The sequence below is a fragment of the Lagenorhynchus albirostris genome, chromosome 2 (assembly GCF_949774975.1).
Source record: "Lagenorhynchus albirostris chromosome 2, mLagAlb1.1, whole genome shotgun sequence".
NCBI lineage: Eukaryota > Metazoa > Chordata > Mammalia > Artiodactyla > Delphinidae > Lagenorhynchus > Lagenorhynchus albirostris.
In genome coordinates this window covers 2,185,817-2,199,597 of record NC_083096.1, presented here as the reverse complement: position 1 = coordinate 2,199,597, position 13,781 = coordinate 2,185,817, and the positions used below count along the sequence as shown (strand labels likewise).

General features: G+C 42.6%; 1 protein-coding gene across 2 annotated transcripts in view; it reads left to right on the top strand.

The window, feature by feature from the left end:
- The window catches only part of NR5A2 (nuclear receptor subfamily 5 group A member 2), a 117,589-nt gene extending 104,558 nt beyond the window's left edge, over positions 1–13,031 (top strand). For both annotated transcript variants that reach the window (XM_060126777.1, XM_060126786.1), the window contains exon 7: positions 9,978–13,031. In XM_060126777.1, the coding sequence (XP_059982760.1) occupies positions 9,978–10,225 (248 nt within the window). In that variant the 3' untranslated portion in view covers positions 10,226–13,031. The remainder of the gene's footprint in view (positions 1–9,977) is intronic.
- The last annotated feature ends 750 nt before the right edge of the window (positions 13,032–13,781 follow it).

Here is a 13,781-nt window from a genome sequence, read left to right as displayed (position 1 = left end):
GGACACTGACTGTAGTTCCCTGTGCTATGGTAGGACCTTGTTTATCCATCCTGTATATAATAGCTTACAATGTGCCAACCCCAACCTCCCACTCCACCCCTCCCCCAACCCCCTTCCCCCTGGCAACCACCAGTCTGTTCTCTACAGAACATAACATTTCTCACCTTCGCCGCTTTTAAGGGTACAATTCAGAGGTATTAAGTCCATTGACGTTGTTGTCCAACCAATCTCCCAAACTCTTTCCATTTTGCAAAACTGAAACTCTGTACCCATTAAACTACCCCCATTTCCTGCTCCCCCCAGGCCCTGGCAGGCGCCCTTCTGCTTCTGTCTCCATGAATTTGACTGCTCTGGGTACCTTAGATAAGTGAAATCATACAGTATGTGTCTTTTTTGTGACTGGCGTATTTCACCTGGCATAATGTCCTAAAGGTTCATCCACGACGTCAGCCTTGTTGTCCACGTTGTATCAGAACGTCCCTCCTTCTCAAGGCTGCTCACTATTCCATTGTATGTAGCGACCACATTTTGTTTATCTCTTTACCCAGTAATGGGCACTTGGGTGGCTTCCACCTTTTGGCTACCGTGAACTGTGCGTCTGTGAACAGACACGGGGCACGCATAGGTCTTGCACACGTGGCATATATTTTTAAGGCAGAGTCAGGAGCCAGAGTGATCAGATAGTGGGGCAGCGCTGTTTTAGAAATGGTTCTCCACAGAGGCTTCTCCAAGGGGCTGATGTGTGAGCAGAGTTTCGGGTGACGTGAGGGAGAGAGCCCCACACGATCGGGAAGAACCATCCCGAATGCAGGAACAGCAAGTGTGAGGTCCTGAGGCAGAAACCAGCAAGAGGACCGCTGTGTCCAGAGAGGAGCCCGGCAGAGATGTGGTCTCAGGGTTAGACTGGGGCAAGGATGTCCGACTTATCCTGAGAAGGACATGTCTGTAAACTCACAGAACAGTGTTTCGTTCGACGCATTTAAGTGACGCCGTTTGTATCCAATCTATAATCTGTAGACTTCCGGAAAGGGTGCCTGACCCGTGTCAGCACCCAGAGGCAGCTTTGCAACTTCTGCAAGCTTTGTCCTCAAGTCCATGCAAAAGCTACACCCTTCCTTGTAAAGGGGGGCGCTGCTAGGTCATAAATGAATTCAGGTACCATTTACCTGTGGCATGGTGTGTCAAATCATGGCTGCATACTAAACAGAGTTTGAAATAATTTGTAATTCAGGCCAAAAACCATCTTGGAGAATTGAAGTCCTATCCGGACAGTTGAGTGAAAACGCAGGTGATGGGGTGGGTGCAGAGCGATGCTTGTCCCTACTTGTTGGCGACACCAATCCAGCACCTTCCTTCCAAAATTTGGGCTCATAATCACGCAGTTGTAGACTCAGAGCTGGGTGACAAGAGATCGTCAAGTCCAGCCCTTGCCCTTCACAGGCCAGGAAACTTGAGGCCCCAAAGAGTGACATGCTCGTGATCTCACAGTTGGAGACAGAATCAGGACTAGAAATCACGACATTTGATTAGTGAGGAATGTTCTTCTCCTTTGGGAGAAAAACCACTGCCCCTTGGGGGTGACATATTATGAACGCAAAACTGACACAAGGGCAGGCCCACTGCGGGTGACATTCTTTATGCAATGGTATTTCCTGAGCCTGTACTTTTCAGCAACCATGTGAGGCACTGCATTAGTAGCCTTTTGTCCAGAGTGTCATATGTGTTTGGGGAAATTGGGCTTCAAAATTAAGAAAACATGGTGGAATATCTTTAACTGAAACTTAAGCCTTGGCCATGTTTTCCTGAATACTCTTTGTGATGGAGGATAGGATAAACTTGCAAGTAATCCCTCTACCTTCCATTAATTTTGGAAAACTGCAACATCAGAGATTCTGTTTTGTCCATGCAACTTTATGGCAGGAAAACGATCACATTGCTGTGTAAAAAGGTGTTACCTTCCAGGTGTGTACTGGAAGCAAACAAAATCTCCAGATTTTATCAGTAAAATTATAAGAAACATAAGGCCTCGTGAGTATACAATGCTTGTACACTTTTTAAAGTTTATTCATATTTAAGGTATCATTTTACTCTTCAGCGATCCTAAGAATTATTTCCCCATTTTGCAGATGGAAAAACTGGCTCAGAGGGGACTGAGTGACTTGCTTGAAACTAGATTAGACCACCATTCCTGTCAAAAATCAAGTGGCTTTCAGACTTTTTAAATTGATGAAACCCTCTTTTCTAAATATAAAGCAGGTTAGAATGGAGAAAGTTACTTCGTAGTCCCAGCACCTCCACAGCCCCGGTGGCAAGGGCTGGGCTCAGGCGTGCCCAGAAAAGGCCCCCTGGAGGGCACCTATGACGCTGGACTCTACTCAGTGTCAGCTGTGACTATTTTTAACCATGATCTGTGGCATTAAGACGATTACGGTGTGTAATACGTCAGTATAAGTGTCAGGAGTATGTTATTTCATTCAAATTCTCTGAAAATTTCATTCAGGGATTATGAGACCCTTTAGAAACTGAACTATTGGACCAACCAGCACACCCCTTTCTCCAACCCCCGCAGGTGACAGGAACTTGTGGGCTGTGACGTGGGGGAAAAGCTCTGGGACTGGGATGTCCCGAGCCCTTTGGGGCTCAGGTCCCACCTCTGTGAGCTCATGGGGCAGAGCCCAGGGGTTTCGAGGGAGACACCAATTCCAGCTCAGGACATGTGTGACTCACTGAACCCCTCTCGGCCTGTTTCTTTCCCTGGAAAATGAGAATCATACCTTCCCTGTAAGATTCTTCACAGTATTAAATGAGATATGTAAAAAGAATCCTGTGCACGTTGACAAGCACTTGCTAAGTGTCAGCCGCTCCCCCATTCTCTGGGTGTGTCCTTAACTTAGAGATCATGGAAAAGCTGTTTAATCTCTCTGAGTCTAAATGTCATAACACCTGTAATGCCTTCTCAAGAAAGAATCCTTGGCAAGTTGGCCGTGTCCAGAATCCCACCACTGACCCCTTCTCTGTCCACACGATCCCACTGACTCCGGGGGTTTCATCCATCACCTGTCCGCTGACGGCTCCCAGATCTGGACACCAGGCCTGCCTGTCTGCTGCGTCTAGACCTGTATCTCCAGCCGTCTCCCCTACCTCCCTAGGGAATGTCCCACATGCTCCTTAAACTCAACCACGGCTGCCCCTCCAATCTGCTCCAACTCCTGCTGGAGGGATGGCCACCACCTGCCTGGTGTCATCCAGGACCTTTGCTCGCGATTAATCCAGGGCCAGCAAGCTCTGTTGAGTCACCCATCTTGCTGCCTTTCGAGTCCATCCCCACCCCCATGGCCACCGCGCTCGTCACCTGTATTCCTGCGACAGCGTCTCCCCACATCTGCTCTTTCTGACTCAGAGAGCTGACCACGTCCTTCCTTCTTAAGATGTTGCAATGCTTCTGCACGGCTTCCAGAACAAAATGCAGACTCTGTCTGGTGTGCAGCGCCCTTCACAGTCCTAAACCTTAGGGTCCATCCTTACTTTACACCCTGCTCTCCTCCATGGAAGGTAAGCCGCTTTGCGGGCCTCCAAGGACCCCGTTTCCTGTCTCAGAGGCTTGGTGTGGGGGTCGCCGTCTCCTGCCACCTTTTCCTCCCCGTGTTGCTCAGCTCACCCGTTTCTCAAAACCTCTCAGGTGTCACTTCCCCCAAGAACCCTTCTTGCCCCCAGGCTCTGGGTTAGGTGCCCATCCTGTGTGTGTCAAGGGCACCCACTTCTTGTCTCTGAAGCACTGGACACAGAGATTGTGTCTTTTATTCCTCTTATCTTCAACACCTGGCACAGGGCTCTTTGAATGAATGAATGAACGAATGAATGAATGAATTCATAGACTGTGTATACCTAAGGTATGAAAGAATAAGTGAAGCAGAGTAGCATGTTTTGTAACTTAGGAAGCACCAACCAGTTGGAAGGGCTTCTTTCTACATACAGAAATAATACGTATGCTGTCTGTCCACATTTTTACACACAGTTCCTGTTGAAGAGTTGCATTTTCTTGTTAGTAATTTATATATGAAGACATTGAATTGTATGTTCTGGTCGCTAAAAACAGCTCTTGGCTAATACTCATACACATGTGCACACATGTACACACACACACATTTATGTAAAGGACTTACCAGTAATTAATTTAAAATCTTGAGTTTAAGTTTTACTGGAAGCAGAGTAGAATCTAATCTCAGGCATCTGCACTGAAAGTGTCCTGTCTGCCCATCTCCAACCCCTAAAGAGCCCTCACTATTAAGCGAACTTGGTTCATATGAAAAGAGCCAGCATGTTGCTATCCGGAAGTTCCTACAAAATTATTTATACAGGGCTTCCCTGGTGGCGCAGTGGTTGAGAGTCCGCGTGCCGATGCAGGGGACACGGGTTCGTGCCCCGGTCCGGGAAGATCCCACATGCCGCGGAGCGGCTGGGACCGTGAGCCATGGCTGCTGAGCCTGCGCGTCCGGAGCCTGTGCTCCGCAACGGGAGAGGCCACAACAGTGAGAGGCCCGCGTACCGCAAAAAAAAAAAAAAAAAGAAAAATGATTTATACAAATTATTTAAATATAGCCCTTTAAAAATAATTTTAAAATGAATTCCTTAGAGAAAATTCATTTCCTTTCTCCTTTGCTGTCCTATCAAAGGAAAGGGTCTTCTGAGGACAAATTGTGAGCCAGTTTACAGATGTCACCCCTCCAAAAGCCACAGGGGAAAGAAGTGTCCTCCGGGTGCAGAATGGTACCTCTTTTCCCCACTTTTGTATCTTTGAAAGGACAGGATGAGATTTTTTTCCCCACGTGTGGAAAGTGAACAAAGATAATTATATTATTGGGCCATTTGAGTCTCCCGGCCCCCCAGCCTCCTTGCTCAGCAAAGGACCAGTCTCTGAAAAGAGTGTGCTGACCGGGAGGATTTACAGCCTATGCCGCATGGCAGGTACCAGGGAGATAGAAATCAGTATCTTCATCTTCAGAAAGAGCCTGAATGCCACGTAATGACCGAAAAGCCAGCTGTAATATATTCAAGAAGACCTAAGGGTTTACTTTCCACTAAGGATGGAAAAAAAATCTGAGTACCCCACTGTGAGCTTATCATAATGCTGCCTCACATAAAAAGTTGGTAATTAGTCCCTGAGTGAATAAAGTAGAATGGATGATAAGAGATTGATACTTAGAGGAGAAGCTCAAAATGATTTTGCCAGTCATCAAAATTTAAAGGCGCTGGAGAAAGGGTTGGATGCCTCTGTCTGTTTACATACTGTTTCTAACTCAGAATCTGTAATGATAGGGTTCATTAACTTGCGTTTCTAAATTGTATTAAGAGGAAGTTTACATAAACGTCAAAGAAAAACGTAGTGTGCCGAACGCGGGAGACTTTGGGATGAAGCACCACAGAAGAGCTGGGGGGAAATAGTTCATTCGCGAATTTCCTGTGTTATGGACTCCTGGTAGGGATGAGCTAAGACTCCCAAGCACGTCAGCACCCATTCATTAGAGGAGGGCTTGGTTGATAGGGGAGCACCCCAGAGGAAATGGTGAAGGTTTTAAATGTGTTTTATGTTTAGTTTTTCAGGAAAGGGCATTGAGTAGCATCAAAAGGAATTCTATGAGCATTGTGGGAGCACATTTAAATTTCTGGACTCTTCCTAAAAAGTACATACAAGTGAGTTATGTGAAAGAGAAAATTCCAAGTCTTCCGAGAGGTGGTGGCATCTGTGTTTTGGAACTTCTCCATTGGCTTTTTTTTTTTTTTTAAATTCACAATTTTTTTGTTGTTGTTTGTTTTTTTTTTGTTTTTGCGGTACGCGGGCCTCTCACTGTTGTGGCCTCTCCCGTTGCGGAGCACAGGCGCCGGACGCGCAGGCTCAGCGGCCATGGCTCACGGGCCCAGCCGCGCCGCGGCATGTGGGATCTTCCCGGACCGGGGCACGAACCCGTGTCCCCTGCATCGGCAGGCGGACTCTCAACCACTGCGCCACCAGGGAAGCCCTTAATTCACAATTTTTAAAGGTTATATTCCATTTATAGTTATTATAAGATATTGGCTATATTCCTTCTGTTGTACGATGTATCCTTGTAGCTTATTTATTTTGTATGTAGGAGTTTGTACCTCTTAATTCCCAGCCCCGATCCTGCCCCTCCCCATTCCCTCTCCCCACTAGTAAACCACTAGTTTGTTCTCTGTATCTGTGAGTCTGTTTCTTTTTTGTTATATTAATATTCACTAGTTTGTTGTAGTTTTTAGATTCCACATATAAGTGATACCATTACAGTATTTGTCTTTCTCTGCCTGACATGTTTCACTTAGCATAATACCCTTCACGTCCATCCACGTTGTTGCAAATAGCAGAATTTTATTTTTTATGGCTGAGTAATATTCCATTGTATATATGTACCACATTTTCTTTATCCATTCATCTATTGATGGGCGCTTAGGTTGCTTCTGTATTTTGGCCATTGTAAATAATGCTGCTATGAACATTGAGGTGTATGTATCTTTTCGAATTATTGTTTCCATTTTTTTCAGATATATACCCAGGAGTGGAATTTCTGGGTCATGCCATATAGTTCTAGTTTTAGTTTTTTGAGAAATCTCCATACTGTTTTCCACAGTGGCCACACCAATTTACATTCCCCATAGTGGAAAAACCAAGGTCTGCCTGTCAGACCGAAAATGAAAGACACTCAGGAACCCAGGGGCTCACAAAAGAATTCACCACAGGATTCTTTGTACAGAACACACTATTACATTTAAAATATTTCAGGGAGAGGTCTATTGTATAAATGAGTTTTTGAAAGCTGCTCTCAAATTAGAAAAAGAAAGGAGATAGACTTATAAGATACATAACAGCTGTAAGATACATAACAGCTAATGTAATAGGTCATTTTATAACCAATCAACCTTGGACAAATACACCGCTAATATAAAGCAAACATTAATTGGAGAAATCCCTGGGGAAGCCTTGACTAAAACATATAATACATAACATGTCACCCGAAGATGCTGGCAGTGTACATAGGGAAATGGACGATTAATAAAGGAGGGCAAGATGCAGTGAGAGAGACAGGAGCTGAAAGAGATAAGCCAGAGCAATGATCCAGGAACTTCTTGGTCGGTGAATGAGAGTAATTCAATCAAAATCTTTTTCTTTCTTTCCTTCCTTTTTCTGGGGGCCCGTGTCGCGTGGCTTGTGGGATCTTAGCCCCTGACCGGGGATTGAACCCACGCACCCTACCGTGGAAGGGCGGAGTCTTAACCACTGCACCACCGGGGAAATCCCTCTTTCTTTCTTTTTTTGACCTTGTAGCTTACATATCAGAATCATTGCCACTAAATTACAAATTGCCTTTACAGACATGGAAAACAAAATAGACATTCAGTTAGTAAGTGCCTTTGGGGCAGCTAGCAGCATAACTTTTTTTGTGTTTAATGGTAAACACATTAAAAACACAGTCTTTTCTTTCAGAAGGAAAATTGCATGTATTTTTAAATTTTGGGGAGAAAGGTGGCGGTTTGGACCAGTATTCACAGAAATTATCCAGCAAATGCTGATCTGAAGATTTTAATGATTATATGTACTAATAGTAAGTGAATAAACCAGAACTTACGATCCATCCTTTGTTTTATGTTTGTTAGCAGTTGTCTGTTTTTGTTTTTGTTTTTCTTAACAGAATCCCATAATTTATCACAGAAGATTGAACCTCATTCTCAAAAAATACATTTATCAAAAAAAGAAGGTCTCAAAAACAACTTTCTGAAAAGACTATTATTCGTTTATCTTGCATGTCATTCCGTGCAAATTCCTCCCCTATAAACTTCTGTGACTATTGCTAGCTTTTCTTGCTGTGAGAATATCTTTCATTGTAGCATAAAATAGTGTGCTCCGTTTCGATTGTTTTCCTATGACTGTGTTAAAATCACTGTAACACTGGAAGTTGCTTGTTTGGGGTTTTGGTTTTTTTTTCAACTTCTTAATGGTAAATAAAAGAGAAAACTAAATTTTTCCTTACGTTTCATGTTTAAGTTTAAATGTTTTCTTTAGGTTGAGTGGAGGGTAAAGGGAAGCAACGCTAAGAAGTTGGTCAGAATTCAGATGAACTGTTTTTGCATTACCCGTTCTCTGCTGTGAAGCTTTAGGAAGGACTGATGTCTGTAAGCAGAGGGTGAGCGTCTGAAAGTATAAGAGCATGGCATTTTTCTGTCATCTGGCCAGGTATAGCGTAGTCAAGGTACTTCCAGTTGTTTGCATTTTGTAATTTTGAACCAAATATAACTAATATTTCTAAGTATTTGAAATAACTTAAAATAACTTTTAAGACATTTTAGATGAGATAGATGGAAACTGCTTTATTGACTGTCAAGTACCACCTGGGTACACCGTCCAGTGGGTAACAATTTAAATGTCAGTTTCAATGCCACAAGAAGGCGTGAGCTCGTAGCGTAGCATTTGTCTGTTTGTACATCTCATTAATAAATAATCAAATATTTCTGATTCTCCCATCGTACTTTGACATACATGTGATCCCGAATGCTCGCACTATGTCGATACTAATTCCCCACTGCTTTTAATCTGGGCCAGAGATTTGGGGACGGAAAGGGGGAAGCATGTTTCATGCAAAGTTACGGCTCAAAATGTAAACACTGAAATCATCCTGGACACATTTCAACAGCAAATGTAAGGCAGCCTATTGTAACAGCATTTAGAGATACCAAAGTGGACCCGCACATACATACAGGCTAAGGTTAACAACGCATAGAGCCGAAAATATTGGATAGGAGTTATTTTGGGAACTCTTAACTGAGTTTAGCAGACTTAACCTTTTAGTCATAGTATTATGTGGTATTCTATAGAATCGTTCTTATTTATTTTTCTCCAGTTAGAAAATAAAGCGGGGGGAGGGGTGGACGCATCTGTTTACCTTCTTAGCATGGATGTCTGTAAACACACACACATATCCCTGCATTTCTTCCAGAGGCTTCTATATACACATTGTGTAAAAGTTGTACAGTTAACATAAATAAACTCCACAAGAGAAATTCCACCACCATCGTTTTCCCTTGCTCATTGTCTGTGTGTGTGTGTGTGTCGGTCTGTCTTTTGACTCTGTTTCCCCCTATTCAGCATTTATGAAGACCTATAAGGCAGAGCATCTCCAGGAGTTAGGCTGGGTGGATTGCCTGCGTCCGTCTCCTCTGTGTGAGCGACTCATGTCCAGAAGGAAAAAAAAAGTGAAGTATCAGACTTTAGAAACCACATTCAGGTTAAAGGGTGCCGGCCATCCTGGCTTGAATTCTGCCTAAAGGACAAGGCTTTCATTTGATAAAGATCATTAGTCAGCAAGACATATATTTTAGAGAGTTCCCAGCAGCGACTATTCCTCTGGCAGTCACTGGAGTGTACAGATGGTTCATTAGCATAGGCTAGACAAGTCAAAGGCTTTCAGAATCATTTAGAAAATGTCAAACAGAAACAAGAACCCTGTCACTTTTTATTAGAATTAACTACATCATACCCTGGACACAGATTTCACCTTGGGTCAGAAAAATTAATACAGAATTCTATGAATTGTGTCATATACTGGGTTAAGATAGGTCTTCCTAGAGGGACTCATTTGCTGGCAATATATTATGATCTCTCTGCTTTAGGAATCCTTAAACCTTTCCTTTTGTGAGATATGAAAAGAATTGACCTTGCTCAGAATCCATTGGTGTCTAATTGATTTGGAGGTGTAGGCAGAATTTCAACAAGACATTCTTCTAAAGCTCTTTTGTGATCGTTTTCCCGGGAAGCTTGGTGAGTGGGGCTGACTGAATATGGAGCATTGTAGCACGTCTGCTTTATGTCGGGAGGAAAATACCTCCTTTAACTGAACACACTGCTGGGGTAAACAGGAATTAAAACATCATCGAATTATTGTGGGGTTTTTTGTTTCTTTTTTTAAATCCAGATGTCAAAAACCTGGAGAACTTCCAGCTGGTCGAAGGTGTCCAGGAGCAAGTTAACGCTGCCCTGCTGGACTATACAATGTGCAACTACCCGCAGCAAACAGAGAAATTCGGGCAGCTGCTACTCCGACTACCTGAGATCCGGGCCATGAGCGTGCAGGCCGAGGAATACCTCTACTACAAGCACCTGAACGGGGACGTCCCCTACAACAACCTGCTGATTGAAATGTTGCATGCAAAACGGGCTTAGTTACAGCCCCTAGGAGCGCGGCTTCCAAAACACAGATTGGTGGGGGGAAAGAAGAACAGGAAGAAAGGGAAAAAAATAAAATAAAATACTCTGAATGGCTCCAAGCAACACGAATGAAACACTTGGTTTAAAGATATTGAATTTAATAAAGCATAATAAATACTTCATAGCCAATAAGTGATGAATCAGGGTATTTGTATTGCAGACTGTGAATCAAAGGCGTCACATCCCCAAAGAATTCCGCATAAAAGACGTTGGAACGGAGTGAATTGAACTCACGGGTGGATCCCAACACCACATCAGGATGAAAATGGACAGAACCGTTCTTGTATAGTGAAACTGATCTCCGCTGTGAAGGAATCTAGGAACCGATCTGTGTTAGCCATTAGGCTTTTGCAGCGGGGGATTTGAGCTTCCAGAATTCCTCCGTGGTAAAGCGGAACTGAAACCGTTCTCAAGAGTTCGTCAGCTGCACCGATCATAGCCCCTTCCCTCTTCCTTTCCAGGACGCAGCACCTTCTGTCCCGTGATCGAGGAATCTGTACTAAGGACTAGCGCTCAGCCACACCCACTAGTAGCTCCACCAAATGATGAAAAGCCTAATCTTCAATGTCTGTGTCTTAGACCTGCAAACAGCTAATAAGAACAGTCTATGAATATGTTAGCTTGCCATTTTGACTATGTTCTGGTTTGTTTTGTCATGTGTTCATGTTAAAAAAAAGAAAAAAAGCAGGCAGTATCCCTCTTCTGATCTTACCTAAAGCATTAATTAATAGTAAGGGCAACGAGTACACACTTCGAAAGCTTTAGCTCTCGCATTGTAGGATTTCATAAAAATTTCCAGCAGAAAGGCTTGTTAGACTACATCAGCCTTTTTAACCATCCAGGTTTGTAGCTCATTAAAAAATACAACATGAAATGTATTTTGCTGGGATGTCAAGTAGTCACAGTTCTAACTAGTTTAAAACAAAACGGAAGCATGTTAAGCCACGCGAAATAAAGGAAGGGATGCGCAGATAAATTGACTCGTTGCAATCGATCATCCCCTAAACGCAGAGAGGAAACGGTGATCTTTACGTATGGCCTGGAAAGATAGTAAAGTGATTCAGATCTTCCCCAAAAGGGGAGGGAAGAGAGTGATACTGACCTTTCTAAGTCTAAAAGTCTGCTGTTGAACAAATTGGAGGACAGAGAATTGCGAAACAAACTCTCCAAACGATGCTGTCAGTATTATTCACGGGCGATGCCACAGATACAGAAGTCTTGCCTTACTTCACAATTCTCAAAGGTAGCTGTGCAGATGTGGATCAACATTTGTTTAAAATAAAGTATTAATACTTTAAAGTCAAATAAAATAGTGTTTACATTCTTTAGGTCCTCTAGGGGGAGGGGGGAACGTGTGATATGACAAAAGAGCTAAAGCAGTAATTACCTTAATGTTATTTTTCTGATTGGTAATTATTTTTAACAGTACTTAGTTATTATATGTCGTGAGACACTAAAATCAAAAACGGGAATCTCATTTAGACTTTAATTTTTTTTTGAGATTATCGGCGGCACAATCACTTGTAGAAACTGTAAAAAAAAAATGAAAGTTATCTCCTAGTCCCTTAATTTTTTCATAAATGTTTCTGGCTTTTGAATAGTTTATTTATATTGTATATCATAGTTTCAACTGTAGACAATTATGATGCTAATTTATTGTTCCTTGGTTTCGCCTTTGTCTAAGATAGCCAAGACTGAAGAAACCAAATATATGTGTTTATTGTAGCATGTCAAGTTAGCGGAACATAGTTCAGAGACAGAGAGGGGTCTTAATGAATTAAAATCATTCACTTGATTAAATGTCTGTAAATCTTCATAATTCTTACTGTAGTTTATTTAATATCTATTGTAAATTATGTGACTTGTAACCTCCTCTGTTTTCAAGTAAATTTAACAAGGGTGGAGTCTTACCTGGTTTTTCTTTCCAAGCGTTGTAAGTTGTATACCAAAGATATTAGTTATCACTTCTGTGTGTACAAAGAGGATTATTTTATTATTTTTATTAATCACCTCTAATACGCGTCCATGCGAAGGGTACCCATCAGCTAAGCCAGGCGTCCACAGCCCCGCGTGCAAAGCTCGGTCACCCGTGTCATCTCCGTGGCTCAGAGGACAATGGGAAAATAGAGTCCATACAGCAGTGAATAAAACAGCGGCATCTTTGCTCTCCCCAGTTAAAAACCAGGTTGGAGGGGAAGAGTGTCAACAGTTAATGAAATGGTTCCATCAGTGGGTATGGAACATGGGTGGAAGCAATTTCGAGATTTGGGGCATGGTTATTCGGAGGGTCCTTAACATTGCAAAAAAATGGTAAAAAACAAATACATTGATGCCAAAAGTCCAGGTTTTAGAATGCCAGCTGCTTGGCGTCCGTGGCCCACGCGAAGCGCGCGAGCGGATTTTCTCTAGTGTTCATCGTTAAGTGGCTTACAACCAGACATTGGCTTAGCAACTGCTTCATCAACTACAGGATGTATTAGTAAAAGCAGACTCAAATATGAAGGTTTGGGGCTTGGCCTGGTTTATTATCGTTAGTCTCTGTTTATAAACAAAGTCTGTCATGTCTGAATATTTGTCTTACAGATCTTCTGCTGCTCCCTTGGATCTGAACCCATGCAATGTTTAGAGTGTGAAGTTGGTTCCTTATTGACATTACTTACTGTATCAGTGAAATCAAATTGTCCTGTTGGTTCTTGCCAGGAATTTCTCAACAAAATGGAATTTTTTTTCAGTATTTCAATAAATGTTGATATGCCCAGCCTGATCATTTTTAGAAGTTTTTATGGTGTCCTCATTCTGTTGGGTTCTAAAGCTTCTACGTAACTGAGATCCTCGACTAGGAATGGAGTCCAAAGAATTCCACACGAAGAGATACTTTTCCTTCTCTAGATGCTTTCTCAGGTGGTCCACTGTCCTTAGTTGGATACTTGAAGCATTGAACTCAATCTGTGCATCACCTCTCCATACATGAAACAAAGCAATTTGTATCATTAACTGTTACAATTGTTGGCAGAAATCTCTTACGATATCTGTCTTTGTAGAGCTCACTGTGCCCTAGTCACGTGGCCAGGTGTTTCGTTAACTCACTTAATCCTCAGATCAGCTCCACGAGGTATCATCCAGCTCTTACAGCTTCTTGTTCAAAGTGATACACTAGTCAGTGGGAAGTGTGGCTCTAAGACCCATGGCCTTAAACGTGACAATATGCTGTCGCGAAATGAGGGGTTTGCTTCAAAAGGAAAGGAAAATCAGGCATCAGGTACTAAGTTATTGATATTTGATATCAGTGTTATCAATGATATTATTGATAAAAGCCTTTAAATTTTTTTGGAGTTTAACCCTAAAATTTAACATCTTTTTGTTCTAGACATTAGCCTTCTCTATTTATTTATTTAGCTATTTATTTATTTATGGCCACACGTTATGTGAGATCCCCCTGCCAAGACCAGCAGTAGGTGTCATGCCTTTGCCAGGCAGACACTGATTCTTCTTATGGTCCCAACAAAGGATA